This window comes from Artibeus jamaicensis, unplaced genomic scaffold, assembly GCF_021234435.1.
Source record: "Artibeus jamaicensis isolate MK-2021 breed Jamaican fruit bat unplaced genomic scaffold, CSHL_Jam_final contig_384, whole genome shotgun sequence".
Lineage (NCBI taxonomy): Eukaryota > Metazoa > Chordata > Mammalia > Chiroptera > Phyllostomidae > Artibeus > Artibeus jamaicensis.
In genome coordinates, this window is record NW_026521810.1 from 8,151,120 (window position 1) to 8,174,575 (window position 23,456).

General features: G+C 44.4%; 1 protein-coding gene across 1 annotated transcript in view; it reads left to right on the forward strand.

Moving 5' to 3' along the window:
- The window catches only part of VWA3B (von Willebrand factor A domain containing 3B), a 190,688-nt gene extending 168,262 nt beyond the window's left edge, over window positions 1–22,426 (forward strand). Inside the window, 6 exon segments of the mRNA XM_053664701.1 lie at window positions 4,142–4,253; window positions 5,973–6,097; window positions 7,104–7,241; window positions 10,388–10,488; window positions 22,079–22,299; window positions 22,302–22,426. Coding sequence (XP_053520676.1) covers window positions 4,142–4,253; window positions 5,973–6,097; window positions 7,104–7,241; window positions 10,388–10,488; window positions 22,079–22,299; window positions 22,302–22,333 — 729 coding nt within the window. The 3' untranslated portion in view covers window positions 22,334–22,426.
- The last annotated feature ends 1,030 nt before the right edge of the window (window positions 22,427–23,456 follow it).

Sequence of the window (23,456 nt, forward strand, 5' to 3'; positions counted from 1 at the left end):
GCAACAGATGAGTCAATACACGCTCTCGGAGACGAAAATAGGTTTCAAAGAATTCTAGTTTTATTGATCACAAAATAATAGTCCAATTATAAATTTGGTGGCCAAGCTTTACCTGCGCAGGGGCGAACTTCCCCAACTGTGACCGGAGTCACGTAGCTACTCAGAGCTACAAAATGGAAGTCGCACGTGGCTCACAGACTACGGGATTTTTATAGGGCAGAGCAAGCGAATGTGGGTTTACAGAAGCAGATGTGGCAGTTAGCTATTAGCCAGGTTGCTAAGTTAAAAACGGCGAAAGTCTCTAATTGGTGGGTGTAAGTCTCTTCTGGCGGGCCTTGGTTAGTTACCTTATTTGGCTAGGAATTTTAACCCAGCCGTTCCCTGACGTTTATTTATTACCCAGTCTCAGGAACTGCAGATGCCTAACGGCTGTTTGTATGTTTCTACTACTAATGGCTATTACATTCATTATGTGAAAATGAACAAGAAGCACTCTGCAGAGCTGCCGTTCATTCTCGTCGTCCATCGGGGGGTCTTTGCAGAATGGGTGGTTGTCCCGTATCAGATGAATTGGGGAGTGACAACTACAGGGAAAAAAGGGAGCTCTCAGATGATTTCGGGCAACTTCACAGAGATTTGTACCTACGACAGTGTTGAAAGCAATGTCATAAATTAGCGCCAGGCTAGGATATTGAGAGAATCAAGTTAGTGTTTGGATACTAGAGAGAAAATGGAGCTAGATAAATAAATTATGTGATTATACTCATTTAGAATTTTGAGAGGTATCTAGGCATAGATTCTAATAAATGGCTTGCCTGTTATATTGATTAAAGGGGGAAAGGCCTTTCTGGAATCAGTGTGACATCTTCCTGAAATGACGCGTTGTTATTCATCTGGAGGTGGAGAGGCGGGTGGCGCCTCAGTGCCACCCTCACCGCCCAGGCGGCTGGTGCTTGCTGTGAGTACTGGTGGTTTGGAGCAGGTGGCCTTGGAGGTTAACCTTGTGTAAAGGTCACCTTTATGGAAGTTCTCCTTTACGGAAAGGTTTTAAGTGACAATTGATTTAATTTCTCATGTTCCAGCCTCTCACGATTGTAAATCCTATCAATAATTCTGTCAGGGATCTGCTGGAAAACTTTGCATGGCTCTCACCTGACTGTAGGAAACTGGTGTGGGAGTCTCTCTGGAGTCTGAGGACAGGAAAGTGCTATTCACATTCATCATTCTGGCTGGTACATTTCCGTCAAATTGTAAAAACCACGAACAAGGATTCATTCTCATGTTCCTGTCCCCGTCTGCAGGTGGCCTGACAGTTTCTCCTGCAGTACAGGAAGGCCTAGTGAGGCCTAGACTCTCCTGGACAAAAGTATGAACCTAGAGGTTAGAGATCATCTGGGCCATCCCCTCACTTTGCACACACAGAAATGGAAGCTCAGGAAGGTTACAAGGTTGCCCGAAGGCACACAGCCAGCTGGGGAAGCACTCAGCCCTGGTTCTCCTGTGTCCCTGTCCCGGCCCCTCCCTTTGAGGCCATTTCAGACTTCGGGCCATTCTGAATCTCCCACGGGAAGGTGTACTTAGGTTCCTCCTCTGTGTGACACCCAGGAACAAGCAGATAACATTCACCATAAACCAGTAATGCTCACCTACTGGCTGCATTAGCAAAAACGAAATTCCTTGAGAAGGGAGGTACCCAAGCAAAAGCCAGCTAAATGGGAACATCATAAACCAAAGGTTCATCTGGCATTTTTGTCCCTGGCTGCATAGGCTAAAGATTTGATAATATCCAACAATTCTTTCAAGAGACTCTAACCCCTTAGTTCGTTATTTCTTCACTTCTGAGGACATGGCTCTAAGTTTTTATCTCCCAGGAAATCAACTATACTCCCGCTTGTTTTAATGAATCTGGAAAGCATGTCCAAACAGCTCTGACTGACAGAGGCTACAAGAGAACCCAGGTACATCAGGGCACCATGAAATCGAGCCCACTTATATCCGAACTGCACTGAACTTGAATAATGACCCAAAAGCAAATGGTGTTCAGACCATCTGAAGTTTTTTTTAAGTTTTTGTAGTCAATTGCCTCATAAATTAGAGACTTGCTTAAGCGGAATTCCATAGACGACCTCATAAAATATGCATTTAATACTTTATTTATGACATAGCTTTAGCAATGCAAACAAGTGGCAGTGAAATGAGTGTGAAAATACCTGCTGTTGGCTTTGTGTTGGGGAGGAGGGGGCATTTGCTGGTCTGCAAAGGGGAGGAGCTGGAGAACGATGCTGCTGGGCAGTCTGGGAAGACATAGTAATTTCTTTGAGAAACCAAGAATTAATAAATTAATGGTCAAGAAAGGGAAAAAATCTAGGAAGAAAAACCCCCAGTTTCTATAATGTAGCAATTTGAAGAAAAAGGCCTGTTTGGTTTATCTTTTTCTTCTTTCTTTCTCTCTTTAATTAGTCTACTTTAATTGAATTTATTGAGGTGACACTGGTTAATAAAATAAGTTTCAGGTGTATGATTCTATAACACATCATCTGTATATTGTATTGTGTCAAGTCTCTCCCCAAGTCAAGTCTCTTTCCATCACCCCCATCCCCTCCCCTACCTCCCCCACCCCTTTTTTTTCTCTGGTAATCACTGTACTGCTATCTGTCTATGAGGAATTTTTTTCTTAACCCCTTCACTTTTCTCACCCAGCTTCTGGCCCCCTCCTCTCTGACAGCTGTCAGTGTGTCCTCTGTCTCTGTGAGTCTGTTTCTGTTTGTTACTTTACTGAAGCTTCCATACACATTGGCTCCTGTCACCCACTGTGTGAGAAATACCGCATGCATTCACATGGGGGAAACTGTAAACGGCTGCCACAAAAACTGGACTTACAGAAATAGACTTTGGATGCCATAAAAGTCACCTATTTTGATTCAGAGATGTGTAGTAACGCTGGCTGAGCTGTCCGCCACCACAACCCAGTGTTTGCAATTCCCCTCACCCAGAAAGGTCCTGAGGTCCACTTGCAGTTGATCAGTGTGCACTCCCAGCCTCCATAACCAACAATCAACAAATTTGCCTTTCTGTACATATCATGTATGAATGGCTACCTAATATTCTTTGTGAGGATATACCTTTGCTTTGTCTGAAACTGCCTGGTGAAATCTTCCTGGGGAGATTATGACTGAGCTGGGCTTTGAAGGGTTCATTTGAAGTAGGAAGGACCTTGCTCATTTTTTAAAAAATTTTATGTAATTGTTCAAGTGCTGTTTTCTGTCTTTTACTCCCATCCAGCCCACCCCCCATCATTTTAAAAATCTTTGTTTCTCTGTGTTCTTTGGATTGAATAATTTCCATTGATATGTCTCTCCTGTCACATCAGTTCTGCTACTGAGTCCTTCCAGATATTACATTATTTCCTTCTAAAATTTCCATTTCATTGTTTTTATAGTTTCTATCTCAAAGGGGGAAGGGTTTTCAGGAACACATACAAAGGACACATGGACAAAGCCAAGGGAGGGTGGGACCAGGGGTCGGAAGTGGTGGTGGCTGAGGTGGGAGGTGGTAGACGGGGTGGGAATGGAGACAACTTAACAACAATAAAAAAAAACATTGCCACTCTTCAAAAGTACTGCCTTTTACATCACGGGCTATGGTTATAATTGCTGATTTAAAGCCTTTATCTGGTTATTTCAACAGCTGGGTCATCTTAGCATTTTGACCTATTGATTGCTTTGTGCCTTGAGAACTGCTTGTATTGGTTTGCTTTTTTGTGTGTTGCACTTTAGATTATATAACGGGTATATCGGATATTATGTTTTAAGACATAACGCTACAATTTAAAGTTCTATTAAAATTTAAAATATTAAATTCTGTTTAAATTATCTGGAAAAGGATGGCTTTGGGGGTTTTATATTGTTTTAACAAAACTTGATTAGGTTTAGAGAGCAAATCCTGCCCCCCTCTCTGCAGGCGAGGCTCTCAGGTCAGGTCAGCGTCGAGATCCCAACGACAGGACATGCAGTTCCCCAGGAGCAGTGTCCACTGCGCGCGAGCCCTGCGGTCCTCAGCAGAGAACCGGAGGTTCCTAAATGCGTGATTTTCACTGCCCGTACTGACTTGTTCTATCCATTATTAATGTTTTATCTTTCAGCAACAGAAATGTCAAGGAAATTCAACAAAGAAAATCAAATCCAAAAAACTGGATCACCTCAAAGGCCAGAAGGTTATCGCAAGATGTGATGAAAATGGCTTTTATTTCCCAGGTAGATATAGTATTTTGTAAGATTTGTTTTTTAAACAATATGTTATTGGAGACCAGAGGTTCTCAAACTGTGCTTCCCCTAGAACACGAACATTTCATAGCTGCTAGAATGCAAAGGAAGGGTAGAAAATAATGAGGTTCTTCTTAGAGGTACATGAATGCGGGGCTGTTTATTAGGTGTTAATGTTACACGGTGTGGATTTTCTCAGGGAGCCACATTTAAAGCAGGGAGGAACATAGTCACACTTGAAATTTTAAAAAGGGTGGCCCCCCTGCTGCGTGAGGAGCGGTTAAGGAGCGGCTTGGGAGGTGACGCGGGGCCTGGCTTGGGCCCTGAGGAGATAGTGGCGCCCACCGCAGACAGCGGGAAGGACAGGAAGACAGCAAGGTGTGTCTGGGACAGGATGGGTTGTCGGCGCTGCCTCCATGTTGACGTCTCAAAGTCTCTGTCTCTAGACAGGTTTCCTCTTTAGACTCGGAGTTAAAACAGGAATCTTATGTTTAATTAAATCTTTTTTAAGTGGGAAAAATGCTTCAGCAGGAGTTGGTTTCTAGTAGGCATATGTGTAGAACTGACAACTAGGGCATTTCCTCTGAAATTTGGTGAATGTGTTTTGGAGTGGATTGTGGAAGTGTCACTGTGGGTCTGAGCATTTGAGATGAGCTCACGGACCGAGGCCTGGAACTCCTCTCTGCAAGCACAAGGCCCACAAACCTGCCGTTTCCCTGGGGCTTAGGTTTCCTGGGAGGCGACTGTAGGAGGCTCTCCTGCTTGGTCTTCTGATTTTGAGCCTTGGAGAGGGGTCCAAGGCAAATTTGGCCGTTGAACGAAAATGCTAAAAATGACTGGATTGCAAATGACTAGATTAAGGGCTTGGGATCAGTTTTACTGGCCAGGATCCTGGAGAAAAGTAAATTGGCTCAAAGTGTTCCTGAGCACCATCTCTACATGATTAAATTTTAAAAATGCTGAAGACCTGTTGCCCCGCCCGTCTAGGGGAATCGAGGAAAGGAATCTACCTCTTTGCCTCCCGGCACCCTGATAAACCCGGTCATCAGCTTGTCACGTCCACTCTGAACAGTGTGTTATTCCTTAACTAGATAATGCACACAGACCCTGGAACACAGTGAACCAGACGGGATCCCTGCCCCGATGCCCAAGGTGGCAGCGCCAACCAGCCAGCTCTGGGTCCTCACCACTTTTGGTTGTACATTTTAGGGAAGCTGTGGGATGTGCTTTGACCTAGTTACCTAATACTAAAAAAAAAAAAGCCGGCGGTGAGAGTTCACATTTCCTTTTCACTTCCACAACTTAACAACACTGATTTTCAGTACTAAAGCATTGATTTTTAATATTTAAGCATTAGATATCGAAGGCGAATGGCTAAAATAAATAAATAGGGAAACCAGATGGTAGAAAGTGTCCAGAAAGAGGGTGTTTGTTTCTAAGAATGACATGCCCCATTGGGATGGCTGCCGGTGACCTGGATGAGGAAGCGTGTTTGTGTTCTCCGAACGCCAGGTTCAGCGGAGCTCAGAACAGAGCACCGCATTCCCCCTGCCCCTTCTCATTGTATGGTGTGCAGTGCAATCAGGTGGAGAAGTCGGGGGAGCGCTGATCTAGACAGGAGTGTTGCGATTCAGCCCAGTGAACAGCATGGGGCCAGCTTGAGGGAACAGACATTACTGGTCTTCACATTTTAACTTCGATTCCTTCCAGGCGTTGTGAAGAAGTGCATAAGCCCCACGCATGCACTGGTGGGCTTCAGGTACGGAGACACCAAGGTTGTGCCCATCTCCTTCATCACACCTGTGGGAGGCGCCATGCCCTGCCCACTGCTCCAGGTACCTGCTGTAGCACCTGTTTGGGTCCTTCTTCACCATTCCCAGTGCTCTGAGGACGATGTGACCACTGTTGGGCCCTTTGCCGAGCTCTGGTTGGGCTGCTGCTAAGGACAATGTACTTGGATGGGCAGAGCAGTGGCCCCTGTTCCTATGACCTCTTGCCTGGAGATTTCTTTGCTCATGGCCCTGATCTGCTAACACTTTACAGATCATAGGTGATCTGAGAACAGAGTTGCTGTAGCTGCTACTACTCTTGAAACTGGAATTGGAAAAGAGTCTAAATCTATTAAAATAGATATAAAACAAGGGCAGAGGTCATGCTTTCCTTGATACCAAACCAGAGTGTAAAGAGAAAGCTCCCCAGAATGCCACTGCTGTGGGTCCTTGGAGAACACGAGCCAGGAGAAAAGCACTGAGCGCACTCAGAGCATGTCACCTGGTTGTCTGTCCCCACCTCCCCAGGCTTGGCCCAGGGTGCATGTCAGTGCACTTTCTCCTGACTGAAGCCCAGCAGCCTCTGTGTGTCCTTTCCCAAGGTGTCCTTTCTGCTAAGAGTGCTCTCTGTGTGACTTTTAGTTGTGGAGTCCAGCTGTGAGCTTAGAGCCACGTTAACAAACCTGCTCCTTTCCTGGGTCTGCGTGACAGCCCTTCCGGTACATGAACACAATGTTCATATCTCTCTGGTCTTCATGCAAAGCACTCCAGGTTCCCTCCACCGGGCTTGGCAGGCTGTGTTTCCAGACCCCCTCCCCATCTTGCTGGCAGTGCCTGGGGCCCTGGGTTGGGTGAAAATGTACTGGTATATACAATGTGGCTTCCCCAAAATAATCACTAAATTCCAGGTGTGGCCCAATGAGTACAAAGAATTTTAGAACTATTGACTTTCTGAGAAAAAATTATGTATATGGAATTTAGAATCCTGGAGTATTTAAAACAAGCTTATATTAATGTTGTCTATACCATCTACAAGCAAAATGTATGCTATGAAATATGATCTGACCTGCAGGTTGGAGACTATGTATTTGCCAAAATTGTGATCCCCAATGGATTTGACTTCTACGTCCCTGCCATTGTCATAGCCGTTCCAAATCAGGATGTGGCTGAAGACAAATTCTACACAGTTCTGAAGAGTAACAACCGGAGAGTAAGTAAGACTGCATTTAGGAAAGGACTGTCCCAAGGCAGGAAGTAGTGTCTGTCCCCCTGCCATTCTTTCAGGCCATGCCCAGCTGTTTCCTGCCACCGCCAGGTATCTTGAACAAATGATGTCCTGGCTGTGTTTATTCCCCCTGCGATTCGGATTCTGCCGTCTCTGCGACATAAATCTGCCCTGTGTCTTCCCATCCCCACCTCCCACTCCCCCATCAAACGGCCCTCTTAGGTCCCACTCTGTATTCATGGCTGCGGGTGTACTTGGCCTCTTCAGGGTCCCTCCTGTTCTTACAGCTCCACTCTCTCCCTCTCTCACTTCCCTGCTGCTGCTCAGAAAGCCCTGCCTTATGCTCCCAACAGTCCTCCCAGTTCATTTTTCCTAAAAGTTTTAGAAAATTCTTTATCTACTAATCTGACGACGTCACTTGCCCACTTGCCTGCCTGACGCCCCCGTCCCCACAACACACACTTCCCCTCCACCTCAGACAAAGTGCTGCTTTGGGACGTGAGCACAGCATGGAGACTGCAACCAACAACACTGTGGTAACTGCGTGTGGCACCAGGGCCACTGGAAATGTGGGGAACCACTGTATAAGGTATAGGATTGTCTGACCACTATGCTGTGCACCTGAAACTAATACATGATAATAGTGAATATAAACTGTAATTGGAAATTTAAAAAAAAAGAAGAAGTGGAGAAAAAAAAAACCGTGCAGCTTGACGCCAGGATGTTTTGGGCCTGCCCTGGGAGCTGGGCCCCCAGCCCCATGATCGGCTGCCTCCTGAACCCAGTGGCCCTTCCTAGGGCCCTGGGCTGTCACTTTTCCTGGACAGCCCTTCCCATCCTTTTGCCATGGACACTTCTGTCACTTGAAAGATTCTACCTAGTTGTGGCTTCCTGCTGAGGCCCTCAGGGTCCCCTGTGCTGCCCCCTCCCCCCACACTGGCTTCCTCGCCAACCCCCAACTCCTTACTGGCCTGGTCATCTCCACACCGTGACACAGCCCAACGAAGGGAAGGTTCTCACAATTCCATTGCTTTACAAATTATTTGAATAACTGATGTTTCTAATGGAAAGAATTTAGCTTGGATGGACTACTTGATGTCTAGAAAATGGATTGGTGAAGAAAAAAGAGCAAATAAAATCAAGTGGCTAACTTTATCAGGCACCTAGAACATGCCACAGCTACTAATCCAAGTGCTTTACCCCTAGTGGGCAACTGAGTGTTCAGAACCTGTGAAGTGGGAACTGTCATTACTCCCGTTTTCAGATAAGGAAGCGGAAGCAGAGAGGTTCAGCCGCACACAGGGGGAGCGTGGAACAGGCAGTCTGGCTCCATGGTCTGCACCCTAACCCTTGGTGTCTGTCTACTCTACAGAGTGAAAGTATCTAGTCAGTTCTTGACTGTAGTATGAGGATATTCGCCAGGGAAGGCATCATGGGAAATGAATTCTAGGATTAAGGGCAAAGGGTGAAGACTGTCAGCCAGTGGGCCCAGAAGCACCAAATGTAATCTGACAGAACAAGAGGGAGAAAAGGTGCCTTCTCCTCAACCCAGGAAAAGCCTGAGGAAAAAAATGGACTTTTTTGGAGCTGTTCAAATGACAGTCATGAGGCAGCTGGGAAGGGCACTGCTTCCCACTGCTCTGGGCATGTCTTCCAGGCAAGAGAGGAGAAAGCAAATCAAGGGATGATTGAAGAGACATCCCCAAGCCTGTCCCCAGGGTGTGGAGAGGGATGAAGCCGTTGACTCAGCATCTCTGAACAGGAGACTCAGAGCCCAGGAAGGACCTTGGATTTACCCACGGGGCTGTGGGGCCCTGGAAACCAGAGCCACGCAGTCGGGGTTTTGGGAGGTGGGGGAATGGACACTGGAAACAGTTCTGATGCAGATGCTGGTTGACTCGTGGAGACAGACTCATGGGGCTGAAAGCGGGGCATTCATCAGGGGGTGATGGCAATAGTTTATAAGACCAGGAAAAAGATGTCCAAGGACGAAATAAAGATGGGACAATGGTTATATAAACAATGTGTGTGTCTGCACCCACTGCATCTTATGTGGATGGACATGGCAAGTGATCCAGGATACATAGAAATGACAGTGTTGTGGACCGCTCTGCCTGGTTCTAGGAATTGTAATTTGACCCCCTGTGGCTAAGAGCCAGCGACAACCTTTGGAATGTGAGCCACAGGAGACAGAGCTTGTCTGTGGTAGCAAACGCTGCCTCAGTTTCCTCTCCCTGCCCCCAAAGCTTAGTCAGAAGTCAGTGACGGGTAAGACCCCTCACAGCGGGGGGGCCAACCTAAGCCAGACTCGATCACATGGGAGGCCATCATGGGAGGACTCAGGGGTGCTGCAATGAAGAGCAATGGACTCTCACCATCATCGCCCCCTCCCCCCCGCCCCCACCCCCCACCCCCGGCTTTGACAAAGCCGGAGTCCCCATGTTCTCTGGGAGAAGCACTTCCTGGCTCTAATCCACTTAAGCTGTTGGGGAGGGGTACAGCTCCTTGCCTTGCTAGGGCGTGTCATGGGGAAAAATCTGGCATCACAAAGAATTCCTGATAAACCTGTGAAATCTGCTCTGCTGAGAGTGCTTTCATTCATATGTTAAGGGTCCGAGAGGAAATGAGTATGTCTCCCCAAAGTTCTGCAACCCCCTTTCCTGACAGACACTGACTCACACTAAGCCCTCAGATCTCTTTGAAATGTTATCTACTGTTTGATCCTTACTGCCTGTATTCCTGTGTATTACAACCCAATAAAAGCTCTTGGAGGAAGGGGCTCAAGGCCTTTTTCCCCTGAGAAACTGACCACTGCTCATGGCCTTTTTCCTCTGGGAAACTGGCCACTTCTCCTCCCCAAGCAGATCATGTCTCAGTCATGTTTACTCTCATCTGTGGCACACGGGGGACTTGTGAGGAAAGTTGCCCCCACAACAGAGAGGCCTCAACGATGATTTTTGTTCAGCATATAATTGTCAAGCCAGGCTCTGTATTTAAACTGCACTCTTAAATATCACTCTGAATAGGATAATGGCTAATAGCTATCATAATGGGTTGAGCTAGAATAAAATTACATCTGAATTGTGGACATGTCTGATTTCAATTGAGTTAACTCTTTGATATTATTACAGGAATTTTGCCCTCGGAGTGCACTTATTAAAATCAGCCAAAACAAGTATGCGCTCTCCTGCTCCCACATAAAGTCACCCCCAGTTCTGGAGGATCCCAAAGTGTAAGTGCATGTAACATTCTACTCCCTGAGTTTTATCTATATCTTTGCATCTTTAATCAAGTTCTGAGTTGAAATTAATGATCTCTAAGTACTTGGGGAGAAAAGCAGAGGGGGACAACTTCCTGCTTGAAATGCAGCTCTATGATAATTCTTCCTTCAATATCACACCTTTTATCTCCTGGTTACTTGTCCATCTAGTTCTAATCTTAAATCCAACATTATTTTACTGACCTTTCAGAATACCATTCTTTCTGTCATGAATATGAAGGAATTATCCCCTTGTATTTATAAGGATTCAGGGCTTTCTAATGAAGTCTATAAAGCAAAGGCTGAATGCGGTTGCAGTTGGCACCACTCGCCATCTGCCTGTCCCCTCGGGGGCCAAGGGTGAGGTGCTAGCCCTGGCTTGCTGGTACCCAGGTGAGTATGTGGGGTGGGGGTTGGTTTCCAGGGGCTACAGGAGGGTAAATACAGGAGGGTAGTACAGTTGCTAAAGCTGGAAAAGTGAGTTAAAGGAAAAGTCCACAAGGCCTAGAGAACAGGCAAAACCCCAAGTCCATGGGGCCAACCAGGAGTGTCAAGGTTGGAGTCTGAGCCATGACCTCGGAGGCGAAGGTGGATTTTGAGCAAGGGCTGGGGAAAGGGATCCAGAAAATCCCCTCCACCTTCACTTGCAGTTTGCAGGTTACCTTTGGGTATTAACCTTCATTCTCCCAAAGGTCTCACCTTGTACTTCATAAACCATAGGACATTCACTCCTCCACTTCTTATCCCCTCATCTGGGCTTTTGAAACTGTATCCTTTTGTCCTCTCATCCAAAGCTGATTTATTCACCAGCTTTGGAGGCACATCCTTGCACCATCCCCTACTCTGGATTCTTCTCTTCTCTCCTTAGCTTCTCTCCATCGATTCCTTAGCCTCAGTGAAAACCCTAGTTTGCCTCCCCTATTTATACACACACATGCACCCCTGCACACACACAATAGACCTCCCTGGGTGTTGCAGTGTGATCACTACCTAGCAGATGTGCAGACTGAGCCCTGATGTCTCCACTCTCTTGCCTCCTATTTGCTCCCTAACCTTGGGTATCATCTCACTCACCTCTGCAGAAACTATTTCCAAGGGACCACTCAAGGCCTGTCCCATGCTCACACTGATGAACTCTGTTCCCACCAACTGTGCTTGCTTTCTTGGTTGCATTTGATGGTCAACCACTTCCTTCTCCTCTAAACAACCCATCCTGAGGCTCCTCCTCTCTGGATTTCCTCCCTGCCTGTTGGCTCCCACACCCATTGCTTGCAGGACTACATTTACAATAAGGAACTCATGGCTCCCTCTCCAACCTGGGCTGCTGCTGTGCCCTAGCATTCTGGGGTGGGGGTGGGGGTAGTTGTGATTCAAAGCCTTGATAACACAGGAAAGAGCTTTTGGAACCCTGATTGTGTCCCAGCCCTACCTCCACCCCCACTTAGTTATGTGCCCCTGGGAAGGTCACTTATGTCTCTGAGTTTGTTCCTCATTGTAAGGTTAGGGTGATGTGAAGATTGGGGATGGTCATTGCCAGGCCTGATATAAAGCAGGGGCTCAGCACACGGTGGGAAGCAGATTATTTACAGCCATCTACCTGTGTTTGCAGTCTTAAACTCTACATACCTAATACTGAAGTCATAGTGGATCTTCTTAAACCTGCTGCTCCCTTCTCTACATTCCCTGTCTCAGTTTACATTCCACCCACAGTTAGAGTCATCCAAGCAGAAATCTGGTGGTCATCTTGGGCTTCTTCTTGTCCTTCACCTCCCACGTCCATTGGTTTCCAGGTTATACTGATCCTAACTTGCAAATATTTCTCAGCTCTTTTGGACCCAGTCTGCCCTACACCTGACACTTTTATTTCCTGAGTGCCCTGCCTCCTGCCTTGTCCTGCCACAGTCCTAGCCTTGTCCCATGAGGCATGAGGAGAGGAAGCTTCCTCCTGCACAAATCTGTGTGACCCCACCCCACTTCAGTATGACTCGGGTCCCCTCTGTGCCCTTCCCGCTCTGGCTTAGCCTCCTGTTGGAGGACCCAGGCCTGCCTCCCTAGCCTCACTTCTCCCTCCCCTCCCCCAACCAGCCTCCCAAAACACCTCTACCCACTGGCTGTACCAAATTGCTGATAGCTTTTTCCCTATGCCAATGCTTCTCAAAGTTCTGTGTCTTGGCACAGGACAGGCTAAGTACTCCCTCCCTGGAGTGCCCTTGGCCTCCCAGAAGTCCAGCATTGAACTTGAGCATCAACATCACTCTGCTGTGTTCCAGAATGCCAGCCCTCCTGCTAGTGGATACCCCGTGCATCCTGGAGAGGTTTCCTTATAGGAATCTTCCCTTGTGTGGGGCCTGCACTGCCATCACCATCACTCCTATTGGGCATGAGTCCTTGAAAGCAGGGATCACGTTCCCCTCCTTCCAACTCCTGGTTGCCAGTGTTCCTGAGCCCTGATGTTCACAAGAACATGCCCAATGTTCACAAGATATGCCCAATGACTATTTGAAGAATGAATCAATGAACAAACAAATCCTAGTGAATGCCCAGTGCACCTTGAGGGGTACATACATAGTTCCATAGAGGACCTTTCCTTAGGTGTGACTATTGAAAAGATACACTACAACCCTTCATTCTTTTTCTACACGAGTATATTTTCATTTAAAATAATAGCATTTTTTGTTACTCTCAAAATCCTACTCAAACAGTATGATACCCAAATTATAGTACATTATAAAGGAATACAAATAGGTGCGTCTAGGGATTGACTGTTTTCACTAAATTTGACATTGTCAATTACTATTTTAGAATTAACTTTTAATTCTTTCTGTGCTGAGAAATGCCTTAGGACAATTAATGTAGTACAATTAGCATACTACTCCAGACCTTACTTAAAGCTCTTAGCTGCTATTTATCTACCCTAGCTTCTAGGGCTTTATACCACAGAAGTGTTAATTGATCCCCTAGTCTCCCCATTATAATGTCCACTGTTTTTTTGCTCTAGCTGCCTGCCTACCTGCTAGCAAGAAATTGCACTTAATTCTCCTAACTGGAGGTCACACCCAACCTACTAAATTCAAACTTTAGTCTGTCTCTGTTTCTATAATCAGGGCGGACAGATGTGAGCACCCAAAGTAAAGGTAGAGGCCCTGTTTCGCTTCTACACTGGGGTTTCCTCTGGTCGCTCTTTCTCACCAGGAGCTCTTCCTTACTTTACCAATGCACAGTCTCCCTTTGGTCATTCTTTAGTGAGTGTTCATACCTTTGTAACCAAAGGAGAACATTAAAAAATTTTTAAATCTTCCTGTTTTCTTCGGGGGCTATCAAAGATATGCACTGTAGGTTTCAACTCCAGTAGGACATCACTTGACTAAATTTAATTTTAAAAATATTGAATCCACTATAACCATACATTTGGGCTGGTAAGATAAGGGGTACATGGCCCTAAACAGAAGGTGGACCAGGATGCCAGACATCCAGCTATCAATACTTTGCCCTGTTTTTCTTTCCTCTGGGGGCCTTTAGTTGGAGGCGACAGAGCATTTTCCACAGGCCCCTCTTCTGGTTCCTAACTGAAGGTGGTACACACTGAAGACAGGAAGGAAGCCCTTGAATGGCAAAGGGTTCAAAATTAATTGAATACAGCCAGAGCTGATGCAAATTTTCATTTTCAACTCAAAATTTGACATTTGATTTTGAATGATTTTTGAAGACATTTTAGCAAGGTTGGCTTGCAAAATGTATTACCCATTTGGCTAAGTTCTTAGTTCTTACATAGTTGTTAAAACAGATAGCTTTAGTATCACTGTATTTGCAATGTGAAATTGGGTGAGGCTGTTAGGGATTTCCTCTTTCCTTTGTCAAAGGATGATTGCATTCTCTGACAGCACAACTGAGAGAGGGGTGTGTATTTGATGGAGAGAAATGACTGCCTTCCCTTCCCTTCAGTACCTTTCATGGCATCATTGAGGTCTGTTCTGAGTGAAAAGATAACCTAACATATCTATTACTTTCTCCATTTAGAGAACACCTATGTAATTTCTCCTGTGTGATCTTCTTGATAACTATAAGAAGCCAAGGGACCGGGAGGAATTTTCCCGCGTTTGTCATGGACTTGCAGCCCTGAGTTCTCCCCTGACCACCCCTGGCTCACATAAGAAGGCTGTAGTCTTGGCTGCTGCAGGGGGTGGGGGTGTGCCTAGTGGGTCTGATCCTCTGGCTTCCAGTATTCTCCACTCAACCACCACAGGCTGGGAACCAATTGCTCCTCTGGGCAGGGTAACCTCTGTCAGGCCTGAGCTAAATATGTACCTGATGTCATGTGACTGTCTGGACTTCCCTCTTAGCAGAGCTGGGATCCATCATCTTCTCCTCCTTGGCAGAGCCAGGCTTGGGAAGATCACCTTTGAGGCTCCCCTTTGAGAACACTCACTTCAGGGGGAGTTCTGAGTATGAGCTCAGGAAACCCACATAGAACCAATTATTTTCTCTGTGCTCCAGAATCATCACTGGACACCTGAAGAAGGTTGTTGAGCACTCAGATCCTTAAGGCTGGGATCTCCCCCTGATGTGCGATCAAAATTGTATGATCTCAGAACATGGCTGGGCACGAGTCCGAGGGAGGGGAGACCCTCTCCCATGGCTCTAATGAGGATTGTTTGGGCCTGTGGTCAGCTTTCAATCCTGTCACACAAAATATTACCCTCTCGTTACTTTTCTTTGAGTAGTTTTCCATCAGGCTATTTGGATTTATGAGTATCTCCCAAAGGAAATTATAATTCCCATATTGTTTAGCATTCCTCCCTTTTCTCCATGTAGTGTGACCTCACATTGTCTTACTGACAAAAGCGTTATTAAGTCATTGAATGAACCTTCAAGACTGAGCATTGCCTCTGACATTACGTGAGAGGAATCACTTCCCATAATCTCTCCCTGTCACTACTGATGACTTTTCCTTTCGAAGGAGCTGTGCATCTGAAATCATTTAGCCTCTGTATGTTATTACTTCCTTGGTCCTGTCTGGTCAGATCAGGAGCCACACTTTTATGATGGAGCAAAGCCCTAAAAAACAAGCCCTGTCTATGAGTGTCCTACTATCCAGAGACATAAATGTCATTGCCTGTTTTCAGAAAGTGTGCTGTGGTGCCTTAGTTTTAGGAAGAGAACACAGCCAGAAATTCTTCAACACTGAGGGCCAGTGGTGGCAATTTGAATGACAACATCCTTTTCTTAGACTCCTCATGTCCTGCTCCTTCCATTCTTAAAACTCAGGGACCGCCTGGTCCTCATAAAACATTTGTTAAGTGCCTATCCCACAGGTCCTCCTGTCCTTTCTGTTCTAAGACACCTTGCTGACATACACACACTTTGAGCAGAATAGTAATGAGGCCTCAGAACCAGCGAGAAGATGGGCAAGCTGACAATTCTGGACCAAGCAAATGAGATGGGTTTTGACCCAAGAAGAGCATGGAGTGGGTGTCAGCACTCTCCTTCCCAAAGCACCCAGCTACTTCTGAAGAGCCGACCAAGGCACCATACCTGGCTCCCCCTACTACACCACTGTTGGTATATTTGTCATATTATTCAACAAAATCTGTGACCTAAAATAATGAATGGAACACTTAAATTAACTCAGTTTGGGTATGAGATAAGTCAAAAGAAAGCCACTAGCGGGGCTTTTCCAGCATGCTGATGGAGAATGTCCACGGGCGGTGAGTCAGAAGCATGGTGCCTACCCCTTCGCACAGACGCAATCTGGGCCAAGGTGAGTGAGGTGCATGGGTGGTAGCTCAATAGCTGTCACATCCCCCAATAAGAGGACATTTCCTCATGGAATATCTTGAACTTTGTCAACGTCAGTCATTCTGGAGAGTATATAATAAGGTGAATGAGCAGCATCCACTTGGTTGTAGTAAATGCTTTTCTTTAATCAAAATTCCATTCTGCTTTTAATTCTAATCATGAAAACTTGTAATGCTTTATTCCTATTACAAAAGTAATGTATACTTAATATGATTTAGAAATAAAAGCAAAGGAATATAAAAACCATCCATAGACTTCCGGCCAAGATGGAGGCATAGGTAGATACACTGTGCCTCCTCATACAACCAAAAGAAGGACAAGAATTTAAAAACAAAATACAACCAGAACTGACAGAAAATACAACTGTATGGAAGTTTGACAACCAAGGAGTTAAAGAAGACACATTCATCCAAACCAGTAGGAGGGGTGGAGGCAGGCAGCCCGGCAGAGAGGCCTTGCAGCGACGTGGTGGCTGGAGGACCCAGTGAGGTGGTGGATTGCGAAGTGGGGCATGCAAGACTGTAGCTGGCCAGCAAGGCAGCAGTGGGTGGACCCAGTGAGGTGGTGGATTGCAGACTGGGAGGTCCCACCTTCACATGCAGATAAACTGGGAGAAACACCTGGGGAGTGGGACAGACTGTGCAACAACCCAGGACCCCAGCAAAAGGGAAATAAAGCCTCAAACCACTGATTGAAAACCCCTGTGGGGGTTGAGGCAGCAGAAAAGACTCCCAGCCCCACAAGAGAGTTGGTTGGAGAGACCCACAGGATCCTAGAACATACATAAACCCACCCACATGAGAATCAGCACCAGAAGGGCCCAGTTTGCTTGTGGGTAGCCAGAGAAGTGACTGAAATCTGGCAGAGAGTGAAGCAAGTGCCATTGCCCTCTCAGACCCCTTCCCCACACACAGCATCACAACACAGTTCACAGAGTGGGTTACCCCTCCCTGGTGAACACCTAAGGCTCTGCCCAGTAACAGGTGCATCAAGACAAATAAAATGGCCCAAATGAAAGAAAAGATCAAAGCTCCAGAAACAATACAAGTAAGTGATGAAGAGATAGCCAACCTATCAGATGCACAGTTCAAAACACTGATAATCAGGATTCTCACAGAATTGGTTGAATTTGGTTGCAAATTATGCGAAAAAATGAAGGCTACTCTAAGTAAAATAAAGGAAAATGTACAGGGAACCAACAGTGATGGGAAGAAAACTGGAACTCAAATCAACAGTGTGGACCAGGAGAAAGAAAGAAACATCCAACCAGAAAAGAAGAAAGAAACAAGAATTAAAAAAAAAATGAGGAGAGGCTTAGGAACCTCCAGGAAATCTTTAAAAGTCCCAACATCCTAATTATAGGGGTTCCAGAAGGAGAAGAGGAAGAACAACAAGTGGAAAAGTTATTTGAACAAATGATAAAGAACTTCTTCTCTAGTCTGGCAAAGGAAATAGACTTCCAGGAAGTCCAAGAAGCTCAGAGAGTCCTAAAGAAGTTGGACCCAAGGAGGAACACACCAAGGCACATCAAAATTACATTACTCAAGATTAAAATTAAGGAGAGAATCTTAGAAGCAGCAAGAGAAAAGGAGACAGTGACCTACAAAGGAGTTTTCATAAGACTGTCAGCTGATTTCTCAAAAGAGACCTTACAGACAAGAAGGGGCTGGAGAAAAGTATTCCAAGTCATGAAAGGCAAGGACTCTCCAGCAAAGCTATCATTTAGAATGGAAGGGCAGATAAAGTGCTTCTCAGATAAGGTCAAATTCAAGGAGTTCATCATCACCAAGCCATTATTATATGAAATGTTAAAGGGACTTATCTGAGAAAGAGAAGATAAAAATATGAACAGTAAAGTGACAGCAAACTCAGAGTTATTAATAACCACACCTAAAATAAAAACAAAAGCAAACTAAGCAAACAACTAGAACAGGAACAGAAACACAGAAATGGAGATCACATGGAGGGTTAGCAACAGGGGAGTGGGAGGGGGAGGGGGGAAAAGGCACAAAGAATAAGTAGTATAGATGGTAGGTAGAAAATAGACAGGGGGAGGGTACAAATTGTATAGGAAATGTAGAAGCTAAAGAACTTAGATGTATGACTCATGGACTTGAATTAAAGGGGGAGAATGTGGGTGGGAGGGGTAGCGCAGGGCAGAGGGGAGTGAAGTGGGGGCAATGGGACAATTGTAATAATATAATCAGTAAAATATATTAAATAAAAAATAAAGACCATCCATAGTCCTATATTTCAAAAGTAATAGTTTATATTTGATATATAATCTTCGAGAGTGTTTTCTATGTTGATTCTTTTTACTCAAAATAAAAATCTTTGTTTCTTTTTGTCACTGATGACAATTGCAAAAGATGTTTTAAATTGAATAGGTGTCAATTCTACTGAAATCAATTTCCCTGGGTCAACTATTAACAGACTGATGCAAAGGCTTCCAGTCATCCTTATACACATTCACAGTCTTAACAGCAAGAATGAAAATATAACATACATTCTGTTTGTAACTTTTTTCCACTTGACAGTAGATTATTTGTATGTTTGTGTGATAAGAATACCTCCTGTTTCATGATCACCTGCTCACAATTTAATTATTCAGATGGTCCATAACTTATAATATGTGACTCACCCCCTGCTCAGGGCTAGACACACACTGCTTCTTAGTCTTTCTTGCTCTTCTTGGGTTCCTTTCAAGATGGATCTTTTCCCTGGGGACCTTCAGGTAAGTAGGCAGGCCTCTCCTTTACCTCACTCTTTGGGTGCTTTCACTACACCTGAAAAACTCTACTCCCCCCCCCCCCCCCCGCTTGTTGCTCTTCTCTCTGAGAGGTTATAGGTCAGAGACTGGATTGTGATGAATTCTAATCCATGAGACAGACAGAAAAACTTCTGAAAGGGAAATAATATGTATCATCCTAGTTTGCTCTGGAGGGATGTAGCAATTTGAGGGATAATTGATGGTAATATAGTAGATAAGACTTTAGATTTCAAAGAACCAGGCTGATAATTACAACCTGGTAGGGTGATTTCCAGATGAGTCTCTGAGAACCTGGCCTCACAGAACCTACATGTCCACACAGGTTCTGGCCTTACATGTAAAGGTAATTTTGGTGGTGTTCTCCTGGGAAGCCCTTTTCTAATGCTACTGCTATTGCTTAGGCCTTTTTTTATTATGATAAAATACATAAACATAACATTAAATTTACCATTTTAGTCATTTTAAACATACAGTTCAGTGACATTAAGTACACTCACATTATTGTGTGACCATCACCATTATCCCTCTTCAGAACTTTCTCATTATTCCAAACTGAAATTCTGTAACTACTGAACACTAACTCCCCATTCCCTAAACCCCAGGCCTTAGCAACCACCATTTTGCTTTCTGTCTCCATGAACTTGACTACTCTCGGGACCTCATGTAAGTGGAATCGCACAGTATTTGTTGTTTTGTGACTGGCTTACTTCACTTAGCATAATGCTCTCCAGTTTCATCCATGCTGTTGCAAAGGGTAGGAGCTCTTTCTTTCTTTTTGCTGCAAAGTACCGTATTTTTCTGACTATAAAATGCACTCCCCCCCACCCCAAATTTGGGAGGAAAATGCAGCAGTGACCCTGTTCCTGCCTCCTGTGACCCCATTCCACCAGCACCCCTGCACAGTGAGCCAGGTAAGCTACATTTGGACTCTAAGATGCACCCCTCTTTTCCTCCTAAATCTGGGGGGAAGTGTACCTTATAGTCTGAAAAATACAGAATTCCACTGTGTAAATGTACCACAGTTTTTTTATCCACTCATTTACTGATGGGCATCTTTGTTGCTTCTAGCACCTGGCTATTGTAAATAGCATTGTTATGAACATTGAGGTGCATAGGATCTTTTGAACCCCAGTTTTGGGATTCTTAGTGTATAATCCCAGCAGTGGAATTGCCAGGTCAAAAGGCAGTTTTATTTTTAGTTTTCTGAGGAGTTCCATACTATTTTCCATAGTGGCTGCACCAGTCTGCATTTCTACCAACAGTGTACTCTAGGGTTCCTTTTCTTCACAACCTCTCCAGCACTTGTAATTTGTTGACTTACTAATGATGGCCATTCTGACAGTTGTGAAGCGGTATCTCACTGTGGTTTTAATTTGCATCTCTCTGATGGCTAGTGATGATGAGCATCCTTTCATATGTCTCTGAACCCTCTGTATGTCCTCCTTGGAGAAGTGTTTGTTCAGGTCCTTTGTTGATTTTTTAATTGGATTATTTTAGACTCCCTTTTTAAAGGGCTGAATAGTATTCCATTGTATGTTATATCATACTTTATTTACCCATTTAATGGGTAAATTTTTTTACCCATTGGTAAAAATGGGTAAATAAATTTTTTATTTACCCATTGACAGTTCATCTGTTAATGAACGCTTGGGTTTCTTTTACCTTTTGACTATTGTGAATAATGCAGCCGTGAACATGGGTGTTCAGATATCTATTTCAGTCCCTGCTTTCACTGTGGGTATATAATCAGAAGAGGAATTTCTGAATCATATGGTAGTTCTATTTGTAATATTTGGGGAGACTGCCATACTGTTTTCCAGGGCAGCTGCACCATTTTACATTCCCACCAACAGTGCACAAGGGTTCCAGTTTCTCCATATCCTCACAAACACTTGTTATTTTTTGGTTTTGTTTATTTTCTTTTTGAGAATAGCTATTCTAATGAATATGAAATCATCAAACCAATGTTATAATCTCTCTTGGAAATTACCTCTAGAATGTTTGAGCTAGTATTTAGCAAGTATAACGTAGTAAATCTTAATCCTTTGAAAAGGGATTTGATCAATGGGATTTTTCTTTTCAGAAATAACTAAAAATCTTTTCCCACTCTATTAATTTTTCTTGACAATTTCCAGAAGGATCTGAAATACCTATCATCAAAGTTATTCAGAGTGAAGGCCAGGTGATCAAGGTGGCAGATACTGATTATGGGAACAAAATGTGTGTTAACACCAGGCGTCTGGTGTCCTTAACTTACCCCAAAAGCTCTGCAAAAGATGAGTTCCCCAAATGGTGTGCAGTAATGGCATGGCTGAAATGAGGTCAAGGTGTTCCCAAGATGCCTTCTTTGAAAGACATTTCTAGATAAATAAATTGTCCAGTATATTTTCTTTGTTTTTTTTCTACCCTTTGACAAATATCTCTTCATGTCCCTCACCTTCATCCCTAGCCCTGGCAACCACCATTCTACTCTGTTTCTGAGTCTGGCTTATTTGAGCTTTCACATAGGAGAGAGCTCATACAGCACTTGTGTTTTTCTGATATATTTTACTTAGCATAATACCCTCAGGTCCCAATAATCTGGTCACAAATGGCAAGATGTCCTTTTTTACTGCTAAATACTATTCCATTGTATATAAATATTATATTTTCTTTATCCATTCATCCATTGATGTACATTTCCATTTTCTTAGCTGTTGTGAATAATACTTCAATGAACATAAGAGAGCAGATATCTCTTCAAGATAGTATTCCATTTTCTTTGGATAAATACCCAGAATTGGAATTGCTGGATTGTATGGTGGTTCTATTTTTAATTTTTTGAGGATCCTCCACACTGTTTTTCATAGTAGTTGCACCAACTTACATTCCCACCAATAGTGCACAAGGGTTCCCTTTTCTCCACATCCTCACCAACACTTGTTATCTCTTGGCTTGGGTCTGTCTGTAGACACAGCAGTTTTCAAGACCATGGTAACCATGATTTCTGCTCTTTAGGGAGAATGTGGACATGAGGAACTCAACGTTCCTTATTAGGCCAACCAAGGAAGCTGGCACCACAGATTTACGAGAGCCGAGACAGGAAAACCCTAGAAGAAAGAAAAAGAAGCCTGCCAAGAGGCTGCCTCTCCTGGAAGTGGTGTCCTCAGACTCAGATGACCCTTCTCATGGCAACAGGTCCCAAAAGTCCTTCCCCAAGAGACACACCAAGGTGGGAGGGAGACGACATTGTTTATCTCTGGAACACCCTGAAATCTCTCTCAAGAGTAGTGCATGTGAGATTACTCCCCAGTTTCTGGGTCAGCTTTCGTCCCAGGACAGCAAAACTCTAATATCTTAAGTAATGCTGACATCCACTTCCCCTGGAAAGGTCCCCAGCCCAGGTTTTAGGAGTCAGCCAGCCTCACCATTGCTGCCATACCTCCACCTGAGCAGCCCTGTCTGCACTTTTAGAGCCACCCACAGCAGCAAAAGGCCGGGACTGTCACCGAGAAACCTTAAAGCAGTATAGTGGCAGCTATGTATTAGAGAGTCTGCACTCCTCCAGGGCTTCCCAGACCTCAGCCCCTTGACACGGTGGACCTAGCCCCTCTGCAAGGTAAGGCTGCCCTCCTCCATGCCAACCCTGCTGTCCCTGTTTATAACAAAGATAGACTTCCCTGCCACCCCCACACCTGGACCTCCTACATGTGTGAGCTTATTTTTTGGCTTTTCTATTTTTTATCCTGTTTTTTTTTCCCTGGCCTCACAAAACTGTACTCAGTCTTCTGGTAGATTCTGTGCACCTAGAAGTTTAATCTGATGGATTACTGTCATAGGATTTTCAAAATTTTTTGGAAGTTAATTATAATCTAAGCCTAAAGTCTTGTTTTAAGTGGGTTTTCTCATATGAATTAGAGATTTTATCATTTAGTGTTAGGACTGAAATGAAGACCTAGTAACTTGTATGAGAGCTGCAAGACTGAATAGGAATATTTCCTATTTATTGCTTTCTGGAGATTTGTATCCCTCCCTAATTATTTTTGTCTGTAGTCTGTTGTAGGTACCTCTAATTGAGTGTGGAACCAGAATAAAAGCTCTTACATTGGAAACATTTCAAAACTATTGGGTTGTGTGTTACTGCTTTCCTTGAACATATTTTAGCAATAACATGTAAAAGTATTCAACTCTATTAATTAATTTCTTGGTAAAATTAGCTTTATTAATTTTACAAATGACAAAGCTCATTCAAATCACTTCTAATCAATAATAGCTTTAGGGCTAGGTAATAATGGGATACAGATTAATAATAATAACTATATTGGATGTCTTTGCAAAAGCTAGGGCAGAATTCTAATACTCTAAAAATTCGCAACCTCATTAAAAGTGATGCTCA